General features: G+C 38.4%; 1 protein-coding gene across 8 annotated transcripts in view; it reads left to right on the top strand.

Moving 5' to 3' along the window:
- LOC148362919 (pleckstrin homology domain-containing family A member 7-like) overlaps positions 1–22,524 on the top strand; it is a 154,541-nt gene that overhangs the window by 128,241 nt on the left and 3,776 nt on the right. For 5 of the 8 annotated variants that reach the window (XM_088340511.1, XM_088340512.1, XM_088340509.1 and 2 more), the window contains 12 exons: positions 364–540; positions 2,375–2,428; positions 6,314–6,379; positions 6,767–6,847; positions 6,918–7,067; positions 8,844–8,945; positions 9,020–9,128; positions 10,199–10,329; positions 11,589–11,786; positions 15,614–15,698; positions 15,773–15,879; positions 16,784–16,975. In XM_088340511.1, the coding sequence (XP_088196637.1) occupies positions 364–540; positions 2,375–2,428; positions 6,314–6,379; positions 6,767–6,847; positions 6,918–7,067; positions 8,844–8,945; positions 9,020–9,128; positions 10,199–10,329; positions 11,589–11,786; positions 15,614–15,698; positions 15,773–15,879; positions 16,784–16,975 (1,452 nt within the window). The remainder of the gene's footprint in view (positions 1–363; positions 541–2,374; positions 2,429–6,313; positions 6,380–6,766; positions 6,848–6,917; positions 7,068–8,843; positions 8,946–9,019; positions 9,129–10,198; positions 10,330–11,588; positions 11,787–15,613; positions 15,699–15,772; positions 15,880–16,783; positions 16,976–22,524) is intronic. The other 3 variants (XM_088340517.1, XM_088340515.1, XM_088340510.1) reach the window with 2 other exon arrangements.

Below are 22,524 nucleotides of genomic sequence, written 5' to 3'. Positions count from 1 at the left end.
AGAGATCCAACTCTTCTTAAGGGAGAGTGAGCGCTTGCTAGTCATAGGAAAGGTACTCACGGAGATGACTAGCCAAACGATGAGGTTTTTGCTAACGGTTTGCTACATGTTACAACTAAACAGGGCACTATGAATCGGTTACATGATTCTCAAAGTTTTTTTCTTTTTTGATAGTACTGGGGAAAAAAGGAAAATTGACTTTGAAAGTTCTCAAAAAGTGCTTGAATTTAGTCATGAAAAAGGTGAACAAACCCTGTCAAGATCCCTCACCTCCAAATTCTGTCCACTCGAAGAGACAAATACCGCTCGGCGTCCATTTTAACACTCTGGTGTGCATGTGGTTCTAACAATGGCGGCGGACAGCCCGATGAGCTCACCCTGCTCCTCATTCAGCTGCGCCGGCAGCAGGCCAAGATGGCGGCCGCACGCCATCAAACCCTGGAGCGGCTGCAGCGCCACGGCCTGTCCGGTGCCGGAGCTCTCCTCGCCGTCGACTCCCCTCCCGCGCTCTCCCACCTTGGTCTCTCGGGCGAAACGCAGGTGGGCGGCCTCACCCGACCGCTTTCATCCTAGAGAGGCTGGGTAGAGGTTGCTCCAAGGAAATTAACTTTTTGTCTGCCTGATAAGTTTATCAATGGGACCCTACAAATACTATTGAAATCTTCCATTTTGGAGAAAAGAGGAAATAATCCATGGTTTTCTGGGCAATAAGGCGCACCTGATTATAAGGTGCTCCCTTAAAATATTCATTTATGAGAATTGTTTTCATATGTATGGCGCATGATATGGAAACCACAGTACACAGTTTCCCCTGTTTTAACATTTATTTTTCTCTAAAAAGATAAAGATATCTTTATTTATTTATTTTTCCGAAACTAGAACAAAAATTCAGCATTTTGTCAAATGGCAGCCTCTACCTCAAAAATTCTCATAAGTCAATTTCAAGCAGAGAAAGAGAAAGCATCGTGTTGCCCGCTCGTCTGGTCGGCTTCCGTGCAGTGCTGTTTTATAGTGTGTTTATTTTGGTGGTGAAGCGTGTCGCTTTCTTGGCTGATGTCTGCTTTGGCTGCTTTGCTGAATGTGGAAGTGACGCTGGCTGAATGGGGATGACAAATGTTTTCCTTGGTTTGTGTTTTTAAGCCCCCAAGGCAGTCAAAATATTTGTCAGAAACATTTTTATGGTTTGTGTGTGAAAGCTGAGACATGTGTCCCTAAAATCCTAACATGATTAGCTCCTTCAGTGCTATCCATGCTATATACGTTTTTTTAAGATTTTTGTTTTGCTAGCAGCGTACAAGTTTAATTCCTTTGAAATAAAGAATGCACTATATTTATCGGGCCAATATGAAAAAAGACCTGATAAATTTGTCACTTGACGCTATACTATAGTATTTAATCAGCTGTCGCTAGTTGTTTGTATTATTTTAAGCATTTAGGTCCTCTTAAGAATATATTTTGATCTTTTCTAGAGGTAGTTTCATAACTTGGTCGCGTCTCCTCTCTACCTCCATAATGGACGAAAGCCACACGAGAGCTTGCTTGTCATTTTTTAATAAAATATTTTTTTCTATTTGTTGTATTTCTGCATTTATCTGCGAGTGTACGCCAATTAAGCTCCTTCAGTAATATTTAAAAAGTTCCCTGACAAGAATGTGTCTTATAGGCGACACACACAAAGTGTACTGTACATATTTCCATGTTTTGTGCGCCTTTATCAAATTATCAATGCCATAAATTTGCCTTACGTGTACAGCAATAATTGGCCAAACATGAGGTATATTCCAATTATACTTCCGAGATAATACATTTTGAAGACAGTCCGTCTCATTTTTTACTTCCTGAGCTTTGTCGTCATGTAAAGATCCCCATCACCTTAGCAAGCCACTCATCATATTGGTTTACATGTTGGTCAAAAATGTTTTGAGTGTTTTAAGCAAAGTTTTGGTAGTTTTTATGGAAAATGCCCAGGCGTTGTGTCGTAGGTGGGTGTGTGCAGCATTGGTACAACAAATGGCGAGTAGTTAAATTGGGGCAACCTGGCAAAATAACAGTCAGAGAGCTAAAAGGGCCTAAACCAGCTGGGACACGGCAGGCTAGCCTCTCCAACACTACTTTGGAGAAATACTGTATTTACAAAAAGCTAAATAATTTAAGTGTACTTCAAAATCCAACTAGCAGTTGATAAAAACACATTTGGTATAGGTGTCAGTCCCTAGAAGCAGGATGTTAATCGGTTAGTGGTATCGGTAGGAAAACAGTTACTGTGCATCCCTGCTTGAAAGTGTACCTTAGTATTTGGGCACATTGTCAGCATTCACACACTCTTGTATCATTTGATTGTAATCATTATTAAATATTTGATTTCTGCCTGCAGGTGGACGACACATACAAGCAGCTTAAGCAAGACCTGGATTATATGGACCTGAAGGTCAGACCTTAGTTTTATCCACGCTGCTTCTTTCCCCAAATGTTAGTTGTTATGTATGTGAGCCTAACATCCAATAAATACATTTAGCAGCTCACAAAAGATCATGATTACATTATTAATGGTAGCACATGTGACTGCAGCTCTTTTCTTGACTCGCAGATCAGAGCTCTAGAGCCCCTGATCCTCGCAGTTCACAGTTTGCTACTGCACTGCACTGCTGGGCCTCTTGGGCCTCTATTGACCGTAAGCTCCGTGTGCGCTCGCACCTTTATACAGTGGTCGGCAACCGTTTCTGTACCATTGACTGACAATATTTGCAAAGGCCTGGCCTGTAGCGGGCATTGAACATGGTTGTGCTTTGTCCAAAATAATAATAATGATAATAATAATAACAATTATAACATACATAAGAAGAACAACAACAATAAGAAGAATGAGCATAAGTCCACTGCTTTGTCATGTGGAACATTTAGTTGTCCTTGTAACATCGCACCAAAGTCATATCCGTTCATTTTCCAAACTGCTTCCCCTAATGAAGGTTGCAGAGAGTGCTTGGCCCTTCCCAGCCATGTTTTTGGAATGTGGGAGGAAACCGGAGTGAACGGGGACACGGTGAAAACATGCAAACTCCACACAAGAAGGCCTGTAGCTGGAATTGAACTCTGGATCTTTGAAATGTGAGGCGGACATGCTAATAGCAACACACTTTGGTTGCTATCGCAACGATAGAATAGAAATTCACTAAATGAACAAACCTTGCGAAAATCGTGTTATGTGGTTTGTGTTCGTTTTTTTAATGTTTCGTGGAGCCCATCTTTGGACTCTGGTACTTCACAATAATAGGACTCAAGTAGAAGTATAAAGTAGTCATCCAAATATTGACTTGAGTCAAAGTCAAAAAACTGCTCAAGTACTGGGTCACTGTAGCAACAAATTAGTTTTTAAACAAACATTCAATCAGATCATCAAAGTCTATCCCATCAACAATAAATGACGTGGCTGTGTACTCCGTTTGTTTGGGTGGATATATATATATTTGAGGCTACACAGTGTTCTCGTTTGCCCGCGTCCCCGCGTCCTAGACGCATAATTTTTGCTGGGGACGCATAGTCTCAAATCAACGTGTGTCCCCGGGACGCAACCTTTTTGCCACAAAATTGTCATTATTACCCGATTACTTTTTTTAACAAAGATTTACTGCACTCCAAACTTTTCTTCAGGCCGATCCGCCATTGTTGTTTTGGTCTTGCGGTTCGGGTTTTCGTCTGCACGTCGATCTCGGCCAACTAGATCTCGTTGTGTAGTGAAAGGAAGTCCATCTTTTTTTAGAGAACCAGCTTTTTTGGCTCATTAAAAAGAGCCGGCTCTCAAACGGCTCACTTGCTTTGATGATTGATATTACGAATTATGTTGTATAAAGAAGTTAAGAAAAAAAGGAAGTATATAAGGAGAAAATTTTAAAAAGACAGGTTTGTTATCTCTTTAATCGGTAAACAACCAACAATAATTTGATGCAGAAAATGAATTAATAATTTGATGATTAAAACTGAAAGAATATATAGATTTATATAATATATTTGTCGCCGATTTACGATTTCAACCTCGATAACACTAAATTTTGGGGACCCATAGATCTCTGTTGGGACCCATAGATTTTTGTGTATGCGAGTGCCCGGGACCCATCACTTTTCAGAGGTAAAATGAACACTGGGCTACAGCTATATAAACTGCACATACAGTAAAAAAAATCCTGCTCACAAGTGCCACTTGGTGGTTGTTTGGGTCACTGGTCAAATGTAAATAAAAGAAAGGAGGTCCCCTGACAAAATAAATGTGCCTTAGCAGAGACAGACAGATGCGTACTTACGTGAAGGGTGAGTTAAGTAACAGCTTCAACATAGCCTAATGTAGAGGAGTAAGAGTACAGTTTCTTCTTCACAAATGTACTCAAGTAAAAGTCAAAAGTATAGTGGTTTAGAAATACTCCCAGAGGTACAAATATTGCAAAAAATATTTGTATGTTTTATCTATTTGAATATCAATGAGATTTGAAACGTTTAACATGGAAGTGTGTGTGAATGGGTAACTGGAATACATTGTGAAGCGCTTAGGGAGGTCGTCAGTGACTTAAAAAGCGCTATATAAATCAGTCCATTGTCATTTTCATTTTTTGTTTTTCTCCCCACCAAAAGGGGCATCAAGAGAGCAGGAAACAGTGTCTCAACTCATGTTGTTTTTATTTTACTTTTATTAGGATCCTTAAAGAGCAACCGTATTATTAAAACATGCTTATTTCCAATGTGACGGTTGCACAGCCTGACAGGCAACCGTGCCCGCCCATGCGTACCTCACTGGTTTGAATGCAAACGCATCACCTCAGAGCCCTGGTTCGAGTTAGTCTGGGACATAGAAGTGTCAGTAATACAATAATAGGTGAAAAATAATAGAACATCTTTTTCTGTGCGGCCCAGTACCAGTCCGTGGCCCGGTGGTTGCCGACCACTGGCTTTACAGACAGCGTGCTCGTGCATGCAAAGGCGACTGTTCGATTCCGTGTCTTACCCCCATGTTCGTCGGCCCCCATTCCCACTCATTGCCACGCACACGCAGTAATATAGCATCAAAGCAGGCATGGGCCGGCTCGGCAGTGCATGTGCTGATGTAACTGTGACTCAGTGGTGAAAAATGAGTTGGTTGCTTCTAGCGCCATCTATGAAACGCTGCACCCTCGTGTTGATGTCATGCTGGGCTTTCTGCTGTGGGATCATAACACTTGACTGATATGTTACTGCCATCGGTTCAAAAGGCATGTTTTTTTCTTTTTAAATAACTTATAGTTCATCATGTCCACTGTGACAGATAAACTAAAAAGAAAAATCCAGAAATCGCAATGCATGATTACTACAAAAATAATTTGAAAAATAACATAATAGCAACAGTTAGACTATTAATATTATGATTTCAAACAGACTAATAAAAAAAGAATAATAATTTGATTAAGTAACACAGATTAACAAAATAAATAATGATAATACTTTCACTAATATCATTTTGTTAGTAATGATAGTCATATCAATAATGTAATAATAAATACACTTAGACTCATTATATATTATTTGTAGTGACAAATACACTAATAACATATTAATAATTTACCAAATATTCTATCTAAAAGAGTTTTCAAATCAAAACGATAAAGCAGCACTGCAATACCAAACAAATTGACCAGTAAAATAACAATACTAATAATAAGACTTGTAATACAAAGTATTACTAACAATTTTGATTAAGGTTGATAGGATATTAATAGTATATTAGTAGAAAAATGTTTTCAAATCCAGGCAGTAGATAAAGCTGATGAACATGCAATATAAACAATACGTAGACTAATCATTTAATAATATCAAAAATTGATAAGATACTACTAATACAGTTTTGAATAAATAATGATTTATTTATAGTAATGATGTTTTGACTAAATGCATATTACAAAGCAAATTGTTGTCAAATTGTTATCTGCTTGAATATGTTAAAATGAAAAACAACTAAAAGATCTTATAAAACCTGGTAAAACAAAAGTAAATAAACAAAAAGTTGTGTAGTAGCCATCGCAAGGAAGCGTGCGAACTAATGCCGATAGTATGAGTGAGCTATGCTGACACAGTAGAACCCTGTGAATCATGACTTTGAAATGGAACATTGTGAATTTGTGAGCTTCAAAGTGTATATTGTGGTCTCCATGGCAACAGGTGATGTTGCAATATATCTTGTTCCTGTCGTCTTGCCCATAAGGTTGTGCGGAAGCCTTACAGTCCATGTTCAATCTGCATTGTTACCGAGATGTTTTGCGAGAAAGGTGTGAAATGTAAATGGATCGTTTTTCAGGTGGTTGGGGGTCAAACGCCGAAGGTGCCAGGGATGCCGGTCAAGGTGGCAGAAAGTGATGTGGACGTGAGTACCACTTGAATTCAAATTATTACTCAGACCGCTTACTCAGGGTTGCTCTCTCACTGTTAATGAAACATGACTCTTATTTGGATTTGTCACGCCCGAGGACCGGACTCCTTATTTAAGGGCGTGAATTGAACGTGTGGATGACATCCATCAGCGGTGCTAAATAAAACGGCGAGATCATCTTTTGACCCGTTCCAGTTCCTGCACTTTTGGTCCCGACGCAACATCATAAAACCAATGTTTAGGCCTGATAAACTGAAGCAACCTTTGTTCCAGCGTCATTACACTTTTGTTAATGAGACTCATTTACTCTCAGACCGTAATTCAAGTTGTCACCGAGGGGAAAACGTTAAAGGCGTTTCTCAAAGGAGAATTCTTCTGCAGGTGAAGCTGAGTCGGCTGTGTGAGCAAGACAAGATACTGAAGGACTTGGAAGTGCGGATCAGCACACTGAAGAAGGATAAGGTGAAAATTGTGACGGAAACCAAACAGAAGTACGAGTACTGAAATAGAACGGATGCGTCTCGTCCTTCAGGACAAGTTGGAGAGCGTGCTGGATGTCTCCCACCAGCAGATGGAGCTCTTTCAGGAAAAACCAGCCCACGCGCACAAAATCGCTTACCAGCAGAGACTCTTGCAAGAGGATCTGGTCTCTATTAGGGCCCAGATTTCAAGACTGTCAACGGTATGGATGAACACGGCTCATTCTAGCGTAGTTTTTTTGTGGACCTGGTTTTTATTTCTGGTCTGATTGTATGCAGTGTTTCAATAATTCATGCCACATTGCAAATTTTACTTTATTTTTTATTTCTATTTTAAATATACATCTTTTCTATAAGATAAGATCTTCTTTAAATTCCTTATATTTCCATGGAGGTGCATTGTGAAATAGTTGACCAATGCTGATTAAAGGGTAGCAGCAAGATGCCAGACAAACATGGCGGCGAGTACTAGGTATGGATTTCACTGTGTGAAAAAAATGCAAATTTACCCACTAATGAATATCTATAAAAATTAAGATTCGTATGATAGTTCATGAATTTTGGCCTATTATCCAAATTATTGTTTTTTTTTTGTACCACTAGAAGACAATAAATATTACACACTGTCCCTTTATGAAAGTCCCACTAATTTTCAATCATAATGTTTTTATTTCCTCTTTTTATTTTATTTTGTTCATTTTTATTTTTTATTTTATTTTGTTCATTTTTATTTTTTATTTTATTTTGTTCATTTTTATTTTATTTTAACATATTTTGCATTTTGAAATGAACTTGTAATGTATGTGTTTTTTATTTATTTTATTTGAAAATATTTTCTTCTCTTTCTTGCCTTTTACATTTCCTTCAGAAACTCACCAAGTTTTTAGAGAGAGAAAGAGAGAGAGAGATAATGTATTCATCCCTGTAGGGAAATTCATATTTACAGAGAGAGAGAGCGCAAATAAGACCAGTACAAATGACTTCCCCATTTTTTGTTTCAAATAACTCACTTTGGAATGGATGGAACGACTGCGGCCCCTTTTGGACGGTTCCTGGATGTACCAATTCACCATGTACCATAATAAAATCTAATGTAATTAAAACATCCAAGGCAACGTATTGATAAAATAATGTTCTCACCGTACGTAATTATGTCGATTGGAGGGACATTCTCAAGTGCCTTTCTAACAAGTTGAGCAATTTCAAACACCATCATCCGATCCTGGTGGTCTCAGATATCTGAGTCCTTGGTCCATATAAAAAGAGTAGACCATCGCTAGCTCTTTTTCTCCTAACTGGGTAATTGATTGCACGTCAGCCACATGGGCCACCCGTTGTGACCATTTGGAACACGAGACCAAATCTCCCTACAACAACAAGTAAGACAACGGCTTCAGATTTAACTCCATGTTTGCTGGTTCTTGGGAATAAGCAATTTTTTCTGTACAGGGGAATCTCCCCATATCGACTAGCATTATTGCGGAATTGTTCTTTTTGTGCTAGTAACTTCCAGACTTTCAGCAGTCGAAAACTCCCATAATCTCCGGCGTTTCCCTCCTCCTTTTTTTTCCTATCATTAATTCTCTGTTAATAAATTGTGTGTGTGCTGTTTCAATCGGCTTGGTTCATTGAATCAATTTTCTTGGGATTAGTAATTCATATCAGAACTCAAAGTGATAAGTTAGTTCAAGTTTTTTAATCAGTGTAGGAAATTCTAGCATTCTTTGAAGAAAAAAAAGATATAATGGAGCACAAGCAACACCTAGAGGCAAATTATTTTACTGATTGCAGTAAAGAACAATTTGTTTCATTCCTAACGATTTTCAATATTAAAGCTAGAAAAATCCCCACATAAAGCACATTAACACACACATCCTGTTCTAGTTCCGACCTAAAGTGTCTGATGGTCTCGGTTTTTCGTGCCGAACCCCCGCGAAGCATTCTCATTCTCAAAAGACACTTGTTGTGATCTGCTACAGGAGATGACACGTGCCTGGGAAGAGTACGGCTGGCTGGAGAATTCGGTAGAGCAGTTGAGGGCGGCGCTGCAGGACCGCATGAGCCACAGCGGTACCTCTCAGGTGAGATGCGGGCCTTGACAAGAACAAAACTGAATTCCCACGTATAAAACGCCTCGCGTGGATTCCCGCGGCAGGAAAAGGGCGAGATGAAGCGGGAGTTGTGGAGGATCGAGGACGTGATGGCAGGATTGAGCGGCAGAAAAGCCAACTATAAAGTTACCATTGATTCTGTTCAGAACCCAGGTTTGTTGGGGTGATTGGATGTAATTTCAGTAATACATTTTTTTCTGATTTGAGTAGTTTTTTTTTGTTGTTGTTTTTTTAATTAATAAAATACAATTTTTAGATATTTTAGATATATTTTTGCATTCCATCATTTTTGTTTGATCATAGTTTAAAAATGTATTTGCTTGTTTTTTTCTCAGAGTAGTGCCTGTTTGAAACAATTCATATCAAATATCTGTTTTCTTTTAGCAATTTAATTATTTTTACAATTTTTTTTAATTTGACCAATTATTCCTTGTGATTTTCACGCATTCTTAGAATTGATCATTCATTTTTTTAAATAACAAAATATATTTTTCTAACCTATTTGCATTTCTTCTATCTTTTGAAACAATTCATATAAATCATCTGGATTTTTTTTATTTAGAAATTGTTTAATTTTTTATATTTTTTTCTAAAATTTCTTAGGAATTTTCACAATTTTTAAAAATTGTTCCTTGTTTTCTTTTGTCGAAAATTATTTTATAATATATCTGCATGCTATTTTGCGTTGGGTTTTTTTTTGATCGAATTGCTGTCATTAAAAAAATATAACAAGTCTTGTTTTTTTTTTTCATTTGCCAGTAATCATTTAGTATTTTCTGTCTTTTTCTTATAAAAATAACTAATTTTCCCTTTTTGTTAATAATTGATTGTTAGTCTCTTTTGATATCAAATATTGTTATAAAGTATTTGCATGTTTTTAGTTTTTTTTCTCAACATAGTGCTTTTCTGAAACGATTCATGAAAAAATATCTGGATTTTTATTATTTTGTAATTAATTTTTTAAAATATATTTTTAAATAATGTATTTGCATGTTATTGTGTATTTATTTTCAAGGTAGTGCTTTCTTTTAGTTATTTCATATTTCGATATTTCTCCAAATAATTCAGAGTAACTTTCACTTTTAAAGAAAATTATTTTGATTTTTTTGTTATTAAAAGAAAGGATACCGAGAGTACCGTACTGTTAAAAACAGGTATGTTTCTTGTCTTTCTATTTTTTTTTTTGTGGCTCATCTATTGTGTGTAAATCCTTATTGACTTAGAGAGGAAGTTAGTGCCTTCGGTGTCAGAGCCCAGTGTGCCTTCTTCCGGCGCCGACATCCGGCCGCCTCCCCGGAGCTCCGTCCACAGCGTCTTCTCGCAAACCTTGCCTAACAACTTTGTGCCAAAGTGGGTAAGTGAAGTCGAGTCGAGTGCCTGTGATATTAATTCAGTTTCTATACAAGGACTCCTTTTTTGACTTCATACACACTAATTTTAGTAATTTCATTATTTCCAACCTTTGGTTTGGGTACAAAAAGAAGATGCAATACAATAAAAACACACTTGCTGCGTGATATAAACAAGTGAACCTAACTCGTTCGTAAGTGGGTTCGCGTCTGTATTTGAAAAATGTAACATAGCTTTTTTATAAAAACTGCCTTGGCGCCCTCTGCCGGACCAAAGTAGTACTACAATTACAACCAAATGGTGTGCACTCTAATTCGCATCGATTTTACGTTCTTTCACGTTCATATATCACGTGATACAACGAATCTGTCATCTCATTGGTTGCCAACGCTTCTAATCTTTAATTTTAATCGATTTTGTCGATCTGTTGTTGCAGCACTCTCAAGCGGTCTCTAGTGGTAGCTTCTGGTACTACTCATAGCTTGGATTTACCCTTGTACGTAAACCAAGAGTTTTGTGAAACATGAAAAATAAAAAATAAAAACAACCTTGTGTATCGAAATTCTCAGGTTTAGCAGTGCTCTTATAAAGAGTTACCACTGTGCTATCCATCCATCCATCCATTATCTGCACCGCTTATCCTCGGTAGGGTCGCGGGGGTGCTGGAGCCCATCCCAGCTATCTTCAGGCAGTGGGCAGGGGACACCCTGAACTGGTTGCCAGCCAGTCGCAGAGCACACAGGGACAGACAATTTGCTCGTTCATTCACACCTGGGGACAATTTTGACCGGCCAATTAACCTAACATGCATGTTTTTGGAATGTGGGAGGAAACCGGAGTGTACGGAGGAAACTCACGCAAGCACAGGGAGAACATGCAAACTTCACACATGAGGTCCGATCTCATGACCTCAGAACTGTGCTGCACACGCACTAACCTCTGCCCCATCGTCCTTTAGCATTGTCCTGCCTAAACGAGTTTTTTTTTTTTTTGTGTGACACCTTGATTGTAAATTGTAGTAAAAAACGAGCCCTATATATTCTGCGAAGTACTGCTTTGAAATTCAGCTTTGGTTTGGCTTTGCGTGTATCTGAACAGGATTAATAGCTCAAGTTTTGAACGAGATGGAGAACATTTGCATGCAATCAAATTTGTCTCTGAGCCACAGGTACCCATAGAAAGAGCCATATATGGCTCGCGAGCCATAGGTTCCCGACCCCTGGTATATATATGAAATGCTAATGATATTGCGATGTACCTAAGGCACAGGATGACGCTCCACCTCGACCGCCGCTCCCTCGCCTGTATGACTACGAGGAGACGCCGCCTGCCGTGCCTCCGCTACCCAAAGAAGCTTCGGCAGCCATCCGTCACTTGTCGGTGCGAGGCCTCAAGCGGCAGTCTGATGAAAGGAAGCGGGACCGGGAGGGCGGAAACTATGTCCTCAATGGAGACTGTAAGGTAAGCTTGTTAATATCTTGCTGCGGTCATATCAGAATAGAGGTCAAAACCCAAAATCATGGCCAGGGTTGCTCAAACCGCAGTCACATTTGCCAGGCTTAAATCCATCCAGTGGGACAAGAAATAGCGGTGAGATCAAAAATCAGACTCGTGCAAGCGCTGGTTTCTTTCATCTTCCTTTACGCTTGCAAGAGATGGACTCTAGCAGCAAAATTGGAAGAGAAAATCAAGGCCTTGGAGATGCGATGTGACAAGAAAGTTTTAGGCATCAGCTACCGAGCCCATGTGACAAACGGTGCGCATGTTAAAGTGGCCTAGGCCTGACCCACAGGGTTACTGTAATATAAGACGATTGTGTGTTGGAATGAGGCTGTGTAAACTAGTGCTGCAACAACCGATCGACAAAATCGGTTAAAATCGATGATTAAAAGCGTCGGCAACCAATTAGATCACTGATTCGTTGTATCCCGTGATTTATGAGCCACCAAGAACGTAAAATCGATGCGAATTAGAGTGCACACCATTTGGTTGTGACACTGGGAATTGTAGTACCGCTTTGGTCCGGCAGAGGGCGCCAAGGCAGTTTTCATAAAAGCTATGTATATTTTTTCATATACAGACGCTACCCCACTTACTAACGAGTTAGGTTCCAGAAGATTGTTCATAAGTTGAATTTGTTCGTAAGTTGCTTCAATGCTATGTTTTGTATGTTTAAGGTTTATATAAGTATGTTTAAGGCTTGTATAAGAAACTTATTTGTTTTATACTGAAAATTAAAATAATATGCTCTATAAAGATAAATAAAAATAAGTTTAACTTACTTTTAGAAGATGAGGTTCAAGAGTTAAGCAGCTTCCTCCTCTGTCGTAGAAATGGATGAAAAAAAGCAATCCAACCATTTTCTCAACTGTATCAAGTTTTTTTATTCCAGTTTCATTTAGAAATGGCCCGACTCTTTACACTTGACACCAACCATATTGAATGGATGCACGAGATATTAAACAATAAAAATGTCAAAATTCTTAGCGCCCTGGAGATACAGTATAGTATGTTTACACAAGAACTAGGTAGAGGAAGCCGGATTTCTTCATCAGGGTGACCTCTCAGAAAATAAGTATAAAATAAATAAAATGAAAATAATACTAATTACATGTTCAACTCTAGCCAAGGGGCAAATTCTAGAGCATATATGATTTTCATATTGGCAATGTTTCTCATTTTCCAAACTATAACCCCCAAAAAGAAACTTGTGGACAACATTTTGAAAAGTGGGTTTGTTTACATTTTTGATTATTATTATTTTTTTTGGGTGGGGGGAACAAAATCTTCGCAAATTGAAAGGTATATCTTTCGCTTTTTTGTTTTGTATGATAAGTCCAAATTTAATATGAATATGAATATGGTTGTAGGAAAAGAGTATCTTACATATTTGCAGGTTTATAGCATACATTTCTCTGGATTTTGTTTATTAGCAAATCAATTGACAAACACATATATTTTTTCATTGTTATATATCATAGAATATTTTGTCCATCTATCCAAATCTTTAATAGATGGATGGATAGATGGCTAGATAGATAGAGACTTCATTCATCCCCGTAGGGAAATTCACACTTCCAGCAGTATCCTCGTGTTCAAAAATAAAATAATAAAATAAAAGAAATAGAATACAGAAATACCCAATATAACATGTTCATATAGAGTATTTAAATAGTGCTACATAAAATACACTCTGTAATAAAAATAGGGTAATATACAAATGTGGGGGTGGGGTTTAATGTGGGCTTTTACTCCCCCGGGTGGAGTTAAAGAGCCTCATGGCATGAGGAAGAAATGATCTCCTCAGTCTGTCCGTGGAACAAGACTATTACTTATAAGATAATAGTAGTAATATTAGATAATGATAAGACTAATATTTGAATAGAAATCCGATTCATCAATTAATCGAAAAAAAAAAAGAATCGACCGATTCATCGTTTATGAAATTAATCTTTAGTTGCAGCCCTAGTGTAAACCACTCTTTTTGAATCATTACACTAATATCATTTTATTACTGTAATAAATAACAAACACTCCATGGAGAAGTCAGACATCTAAACAAAGTATTAATAAACAATTTCCCTTTGTAAAGTTCCATTAGTGTTCATCAAGTCAAGTGCATTTTTATCCTTGAATAAAATAACGTAAAGCACACTCATCCATTACTCTTTCAACTATTAACTCCAAACTAATTTATGTGAATAAAGTGGATGTGGGACACACTCCGTATCAAAGAAGTAAAACTGAACTTGCTACTTAGTGAACTCTCTTATTTTCAATAAACTTTTTAAAACAAAAAAAAAAGCACTCGTTCTCTACATTCAAACACGCATGACAATACTTATTGTGTAAATCATTAGTGAATCGACCACAGACTATCCGGTAAAATAAGAAGATTGTGTGTTGGAATGGGGCTCTGTTAACCACTCATCTTGAATCCTTTCACTGATACATTTTGGGCGAAAGTGACTCACGCCGTAAGCAAACAGGTAAACACATACCGCACAAAGGTTCCTACCCCATAACAACAAACTGCAGAGATACTGTATGTTCTCATTTTTTATGTTTTTAGTAGTGTTTTTTCACACGACAGCAATGACTATCAAAAAGAAAGGAAACTAAATATAATAAATATCAGTACTGTAGTAAATTTCATTGCAATGAATACGTGCGTTAAATTGACACCCAAAAAATGCTGTATTTTCATTATTATTAGATTCTATGTTCCTAAAGTTTCACGGTTGCCCAATTGGCCCCGCCCGTGTGGCGCCAGCTGCAGCTCGTTAACAATTTGTCTTTCCGTCTTTTTAAGCTCAGTGCGCACTCTCTTACTTTGTCAGTCCGTCAACAAACCGCTGCCCCACAAGACGTGGGTTCTGACTCGGCCCTGTTTTCCTGTTGGTATTTCCAGTCCGGTATTGTTCCCGTTTATTTTTGTCCTGTTTAATACCGGTTTCCAGTTTCGTTCCCGTCTATTTTTGTCCTGTTTATTACTCTTTCCAGTTTCCGTTCCCATCTTGTTTGTCCTGTTTATTTTAGATATCCTGCTTCATTATCTATCCTGTCTGTCTGTCCCGTCCTGTCTGGTATCGACCCCATCTGTCCGATATCAACTTGGGCAATTGGAATTGATCTTGTCGGTCTCTGGCTTCCTGTCTTTCCACGCTAGACCACTGTCTAACGTGCATGACTCCCCATTTCCTGTAAAATAAAAGGCTTGTGTGAGAACCTCACACATTTGGGTCCTGATCCTTTTCTGGTTCCTGACAACCTTAGTAAATCATGTATAACATTTTACACACTAATTTTAGTAATTTCATTATTTCCAAAGCACATCTGCTTCACTCATCATATCACGGGGTTCCCATGGATCCTTGAAAAGTCTTAAAAGGCATTGAATTCATTATTCTAGATGTAGGGGCTTAATTGGAATTAGAATGTCTTAAATCAAAATTTTGAAATTCTAAAAAATGCGAACACATAAATAAGATTCATAATTGTTTGCACTAAAAATATTTAGGACAATTTATCAATTGTCTTTTTTTCACAATGGACCAATTAACTTTGGTGGTAACATGGCGTGACCACAATAAGGGAACTATCTAATCGGTGATGTGGTTTCAGTCGGACGCATGTCTTAGGTCTACCCACAATACACATAGTTTTTGTCAACTTGGTCTTAAATTTGGTTTCAAAAGTCTTAAAAAGTCTTGCCTTGGTCTGCAGGAGCCCTGTTTCAGCAAAGATTGTATTCCCCTCATAACATTAACATTTTTGGTGCTTTTCAGTCTGATTTGCGATCGTTCCTGAGCGAACCTGAACTGCTGGCGATCAACAATCACGACGACAATGCAGACCATCACTACCTTGACTGTAAGGGGATTTTGATATGATACTAACTCCCGTTAGAATGTTTCTGATATCAATTAATCTGATTTAATCACAAGCTGCAGGATCCGGGAGGTCGGGGTCATCGTGGCAGACGACCGACCAGTCGGCTGCTTTGTCGTCTTACGTCACGCTGAGGAGATGTCCCGGAACTGCTGTGGATAGGGTGAGTCTCGCCTTAGAACTTGAATGAAGTTTTCTGTAGGTTTGGAAAGAAATGGTTGCCACACTCAAATATTTATCATTTCATAATATGCATCAATTCCATGTCCCAAAAGCCAGTTTCTGTAGCCGGGGACCGGCGCGCCAATGGCCACTCCTTTGGCTGCCACCCAGCTCTCTACGCACTCGAGAGTTTCGTCCGCAGGGTGTCTGGGTTTTTCCTTAGAGATAAGGTGAGAAGATCAGTCATCCAGGAGGGACTCTATGTAGAGCCACTGCTCCTCCGCATTGAGAGGAGCCAGTTGAGGTGGCTCGGGCATCTGATAAGGATGCCTCCTGGACGCCTCCCTCGGGAGGTGTTCGGGGCATGTCTCACCGGCAGTAGGCCCCAGTGGTGACCTAGGACACGCTGGAGAGACCACCTCTTAACGCCTTGGGATCCCGTCAGATGAGCTGAACAAAGAGGCTGGGGGTAGGGAAGTCTGGGCTTTCCTGTTAAGGCTGCTTCCCCTGCGACCTGAACCCGGATAGGCGAAAGATAATGGAATATGCAACAATACCTGGGCCTCTCAATGAAAGCTTTCCGCCCACATCAATAAGCTTTAGCATAAAAATCCAGATTTAAAGGGATTTCAAGTTAAATGACCATTTGCGAAAAATACCCGTTCTTACAGCCTTTAATCACAACAAGTATTAAAGAGCTGCACAGTGCATCATTGTAGCATCCCCTGATCTAAAGCCTACATGAGGGCAGGAAAAAACTCAAAACCTCAGCAGCAGGAAAATTAAGAAACCTCGTGAAGGGGTCGCACATGAGGTAACCCTGCTTCTAGCATGTACTAGCTAATATTTGATTTATAGGGCATTTTCCACCAATGAGTGATAAACTCCTCTTGTATCTCCCCTAGGAGCGACCCAAGAGTGCCTTGGATTATCTGTCCTCCGAGTACCTGGCCGGCGCGCCTCTTCCTCCCCGCGGCAGCCGAATGAGCGCAGAGGAGCAACTGGATCGCATGAAGCGCCACCAGAGGGCGCTAGTCCGAGAGCGCAAGCGGAACCTCCAACAGGGCGAGCGCTCCCCCGCCCCGCCGCCTGTCCCTGTACGTTACCTCCACCCCGATGCGCCTCCCCGCAGGAGCCAGCCGCAAAGTAACCTCGCTGGGATGCTAACGCGCTAAAGCCGCATGAGCTAACAAGCTAGCAGCTAGCTTGGTTAACGCTTTAAGAACAAACAAAAAAAAAATGTAAGGGGCTCCAAAGGAGTACTCTGTTGGACCATTTTGACCGGATGCAGAACTAGAGAAAAGCCAAGGCGTTTATTTATCTACTGAGGGATATTTTCAAGTATATAGTTGTACAGTATACATATAAATATATTTTGTAGAGATTTGCTATATAGATTTCGATCATCTAGAGACGATGGCTGGTAGGTTTTCAGGTTGGACAGGAAATGCCGGTGGTTAAAGATGGAAGCGGACCCCCGCATTCTTTTCGTCAAAATCGAAGTGCCTTGTTTTGAGAGATCCATCTTTGCCTTTTTGTCTGTTATTTATCCTTTTTTTGGGTTATCTATTTTAAATTGCACACAAGTACGTATAGCAGGCTGGATTTCTTCCTTAGCAAAAGAAGTTTTAGCTAAGGGTGCTACAAAAGTTATGACAGTTTTTGAATTCAAGCAAATAGGAGGTGGAGTGGACCCACGACAAGGGCCAACTGATTTATCATTATTGACGATGTTTCAGCTTTTACACCTGGAAATAAAATTGAAATCAATGCAAACTTTCCCCTAAATCAGGGGTCACCACCGTGGTAACCCCTTAAGCCTACCTATGTAGACCGCTTCTGAAAACACCTCACCAGTGAGTCATTGTGATTTTCTAGGAAATTCCATTTCTAACTGGAATGAGAAATAATTGACATGAGGAGTGTCTTTAAATGCATAACAATCATTTCCCAAATTATTTTTAAAATTGGCCTATAATTTGTATGTGGAAATCACTCAGTGCTTTCATACAAGGCGGTCGTTTTAGTTGACTTAGGCTACCCCAACCCCACTTCTAATTATAGCATGGTAAAAACACAGTAATAACACAGTAATAACATAATAAGTTATTATTTTAGAGATGCATATCAAACTGGTAGCCCTTTGCATTAAACAGTAACCAAAAAGAAGCTTCTAAATGGTTGGCGACTCCTGCCCTAAATGTTTTTACTGTAGCAATGATAATATTTATTAGAATTATAAGAATAATGTAGTCCAAAAAATGAGTAAGAAACATTTCATCACAATTTGAAAAAATCCCACATTTTACATTTTATATGATTTGATTTTTTAAAAAGGAAATTCATTCATCACGTGTCGAAGCTGAACCCGTTTGTTGAAATCTGTGAGTTGATTTAGTACAATCTAACTATTAATGATCGTATGTTAAGCGTTGGATGCTAAAATGCTAACAATAATAACATGGTTGTTAAAAAAAACAAAAACAAAAACTGCACTGTGCCATCACACAAATCGCAATAATTAACCAACCAGGGTGTTCCAAAAAAACAATACACAATTTGACTTTAAATGGCCAATAGACTTTTTTTTTCTAGTACCGATATTTTTTTTTTGTAAGAGTGGCGGAAAATGGGCCAACATACCCCAACTTGTATTTTTTTCCCACATTTTCAGAACTTTTTTGTACAAACCTAAGCCAAGCGACCACCATCAGTACTTTAAAACGGTAAATGTCACTGAAGACCTCCAAAGCGCTTCACAATGTGCTTCACACGCACCCATTCACACACACACACACACACACTCACACCGATAGCCAGAGGCAGCAATGCAAGGCATCTACATGCCTTTCTGGGGCTTTAGGGGTTCAGTGTCTTGCCCAAGGGACACTTTGACATTTAACTCAACCGGGAATCGAACCTGTTTCTTGGCCAATGTATACATTTTGTATACATTTTTCGGGACACCATTTCTTTGATCACTTTCAAGGTTGTGGAAACGTAATTGTTTAGTTCATGGTATTAATTCCAGCAGTTATTTTGTTATTCTCCATTTCTTTTGAACGGCCGATTGTTTACAAGCCAAGCTATGCTGAATGCAGTTATGATCATTTCAAAAAATGCAATAATATAAAGGATATATGTCGTATTTAAGAGAGGTTCTAAGGGAGAAAATCACAAAAAAATGGAAATCAGTTTCGGTGTATGCAAAGCAATGTGGTTAACGTCATCCGAGTGGAGAATTTGAGAATTTTTGTGTGTTAAAAAAAAAACAAAGACGTACATGAGATGTCAACATGAGGCTCAAACGCCACCCCCCACGTTTTCTTTAACCCCTTAACGTTCCACCGGTAGACTGTTGAGTAGCAAAGTGGTGTCTTCACTATCTCACCAGTCACTGAAATACACCATACCACATGTTAGAAAGCTTCAACTCTTGGGATCCAAGGTACCAATGTGTACTCATCACAAAAACATCAGCATCATTCTTGAAACTAGACACCCCAACACTATAAATTCGGTATAACTCACCCAAACAATAGTCCTGTTACATTCAGGAGAAACCAGTCATTCCAACCCTGTAAAATATTTACTTAAAAACACACGATAATGCCGAAAATTGATTAAAAAAAATCAGCCTAAATGCATTCCTGCATCATTTCAAGTCAAGTCAATCCAGTTTTATTTGTATAGCCTTTTTTACAAGGATTTCAAAGGGGTGCGCAGACTACATCTTATTTTAAACTACAGACTATTTTTACACCATTCCCTGATCTAAAACCTACATTACAGCAAGGAAAAAACTCAAAACCTCGACATGAAGAAACCTTGAGAAGGGTTCGCACGGTTCCTTTTCCTCCATAATTCCCCTTTAAAGATAAACCGACTCGTCAGATGATTTACATCAAGGCCGTTAGCCTTTGACCTTTTGTTTGACACCACTCCTGGCCAATTGCGAGCCCTTTTTTCACGGTCTTTAGCCAACATATGGGCTTTTGTATTGGGAAAAAAAAACGACATGACCTATTCTGGCTTCAAAATTCATTAGCCAATAGTAACCGCTTCAAATGTTGATGGACACAATGGCTAGCCAAAGAAATTACCAACGTAATGTGCAATTCATGACAATAAGAAAAAGCAAAAGAAAAACTAGATACCCGAAATATGAATAGAACATGTACCTAAACAATGCTATTTTTTCAAATGTGTAAATAATATAACACAATAAAGATAAATATTTAGATGTTTTAAAGCATTTACTGTACCTTTGAACAGCTGTTCAATGACACCCCTGTTGTTCCATTATCACTTTCTTCTTCAATTCAAGTTTTTTTCTCATTGTTTTCTGTCTGATCGACACATTGGCTAGCCAATAAAATCGCCAACGTCATTGTATGCATTTTTTTGGGCTGTAGTCAAAAGAGAGCTGATAATACATGTGCATGAATGGAACTCGGGATGCTTTTTTACGCGCGATCATCAAGCGATTAACTTCTGTAAAGAAAAGTCAAACATTTACAATTCTTTCACGATGTCTAAAAAATGGCCAAAGTCCAATACACGGTTGTAAGGTTTTTAGGGCTGGAAACTTGGTTGTCTTCAAATGGCTATTTTCGGACAAAATGAGTAAAATGCTAGGTTTGGTTTTTCAGACCAGACAAAGATTCATGCTATTGTCTTAGCTAAGATGCCTATGCTACACTCATCTGCTGGCTTTTATATGCTTTTATTTCTGTGTGTTCCAACTCAGATTTCTCAATGTTAGTACCACTTGCAGTGAGTGATTATTTCAGTTTGGGACAAAATGGCAGAGTCTTACCTTTCAAAAGAGACCAAAACAACAACAGCGTTCAATTTATTTTGGATACGTCTTGGAGTAGGATTTTAGGCAAATTTGACAGGAACATTGAGGGGTTAAATCAACACATCGGCTTTCATGTTTGGGGCCGCTCGCTTTGGATGTTAAGTTAGAAAAGAAGGCATTGAACCAAATATAAAGTTTGTTCTATGGGTTTTTTTAATTTAACCAGGCTTTCAAAGCTTTTCCCTCCACTTCTAATGCTCACATGTGACCAGCCTGGGGGGGAATTTAGGAGAAAATGTATTTACTTCTTATTTATAGATCACAGAATTTCATAATTGAAAAAAAAAGTAGAAAAGGTTTACAGGAGAAAATATTTTTTTAGTTAAAGTTGGAATCCTAGAAAAAAAAGTTGTAAAATGATACAGTATTGGTTTACAAATATTTGACCCGTTACGCGATTTGAGCAAACATAGACTCGTCACAAGAAAAAGATAAAAAAAATACTTATAAAACTCCTGATGCCATCATTGGATTCCAAAATATGTGTGTACAATAGAAGGGGTTGTAAGTAATTTAATTTTTAGAGTGAACTCGAAATATCACAAAAATAAACAAAACAAAAATTTATGTGAGAAAGAAATCCAATATAAACAGTATTTTGTAAGATATTTTTCTTATATAAAGCGCACCTGACTATAAGGAGCACTCAGCTAAAAAATTACTGCTAGGCTTGCAAAAACCCATAGAACATCTAAAATAAGCTTTAAAATAAAGATAAATCTATAAATTATGCTTTCTGGTCTTTGGAATTCCAGGCAAATCTGTTTTTTTCCGTTTGCCTTATAGTACGTAAAATACGGTAATTCACATAAAAGATTCGATTTTTTGGCAGAAAAATTAACAAAAAAACAAGAAATGAAGTGATTGTTTGCAAGGAGCGGCCCCACAAACATGTCATGCCCTTTTGTTTGTTATCTGTCAACGGTATGAAACCGTTTTTTTTTTCTAACCAATGTTACATGAATCAGCAGTCAAGTCCACCAGAGGGCGCTGTTTAGCTGAAGTAGATAGACAACTAACAGTAAATGTCCTTGTTTGCACGCCTCAATAAAGAGTGTCTGCTTCCTCGCCTCTTTGTCTTTGTCTTCGTCTTTGGCCAGCATGCATTCTCCTTGCCTTTGTTTTTCTCCCCCCTTCGTTGTTTCTTCTCTCTCTCTCTCTCTCTCTCTCTCTCTCTCTCTCTCCATCAACCTCTCTTTCTTTCCTAGTTTCCTTTCTGCTCCCTCTCTATATTTTTCCTCTTTTCCTTTATTCCTCTTTTCCTTTATTCCTCTTTTATCCGCTTTCATTTTCTCTCCTTTTATCCCTTTCTTTCTTCCCTCCTTTCTGTTTCTCTTTTTTGTTCTGCTTCTATTTCCTTTTCTCTCACTATCCTCTCTTTTTCTCTCTTTTAATATATCTCTTTTTCATTCTATCTTTCTCTCTTCCTTACTCCTTTTGCTCTTTCTGTTTCATTCCTTCTCTTTCTTTCATTCACTTATTTTTCTCTCTCACTTTCTTTCTACCTCTCGCTCTCTCTTTATACCTCTATTTCACACTATTTCTTTATCATTTCTCTCCCCCACTTTTTCTTTCTTCCTCTCCCTCTTTTGTTCTCTCTTTCGATCCTTGGATTTTCTTTCTATCTCCCAATCCCTCTTTCTTTTTCTCTTTACAGCTCTTGTTTTCACTCTTTCTTTATATTTTCTCCCCCTCTACTTTTCTCTCTTACATTCCCTTTTTCTTTGTATCTTTCTTTTTCTCCCAATATCTTTCTTCATTTTTCTTTTTGTCTTTCTCTTT

The sequence above is a fragment of the Urocampus carinirostris genome, chromosome 7, assembly GCF_059441175.1.
Source record: "Urocampus carinirostris isolate Australia breed hairy pipefish chromosome 7, RoL_Ucar_1.0, whole genome shotgun sequence".
Lineage (NCBI taxonomy): Eukaryota > Metazoa > Chordata > Actinopteri > Syngnathiformes > Syngnathidae > Urocampus > Urocampus carinirostris.
Note: the sequence above shows the minus strand (reverse complement) of the source record. Positions and strands in the feature narration are given on the sequence as shown.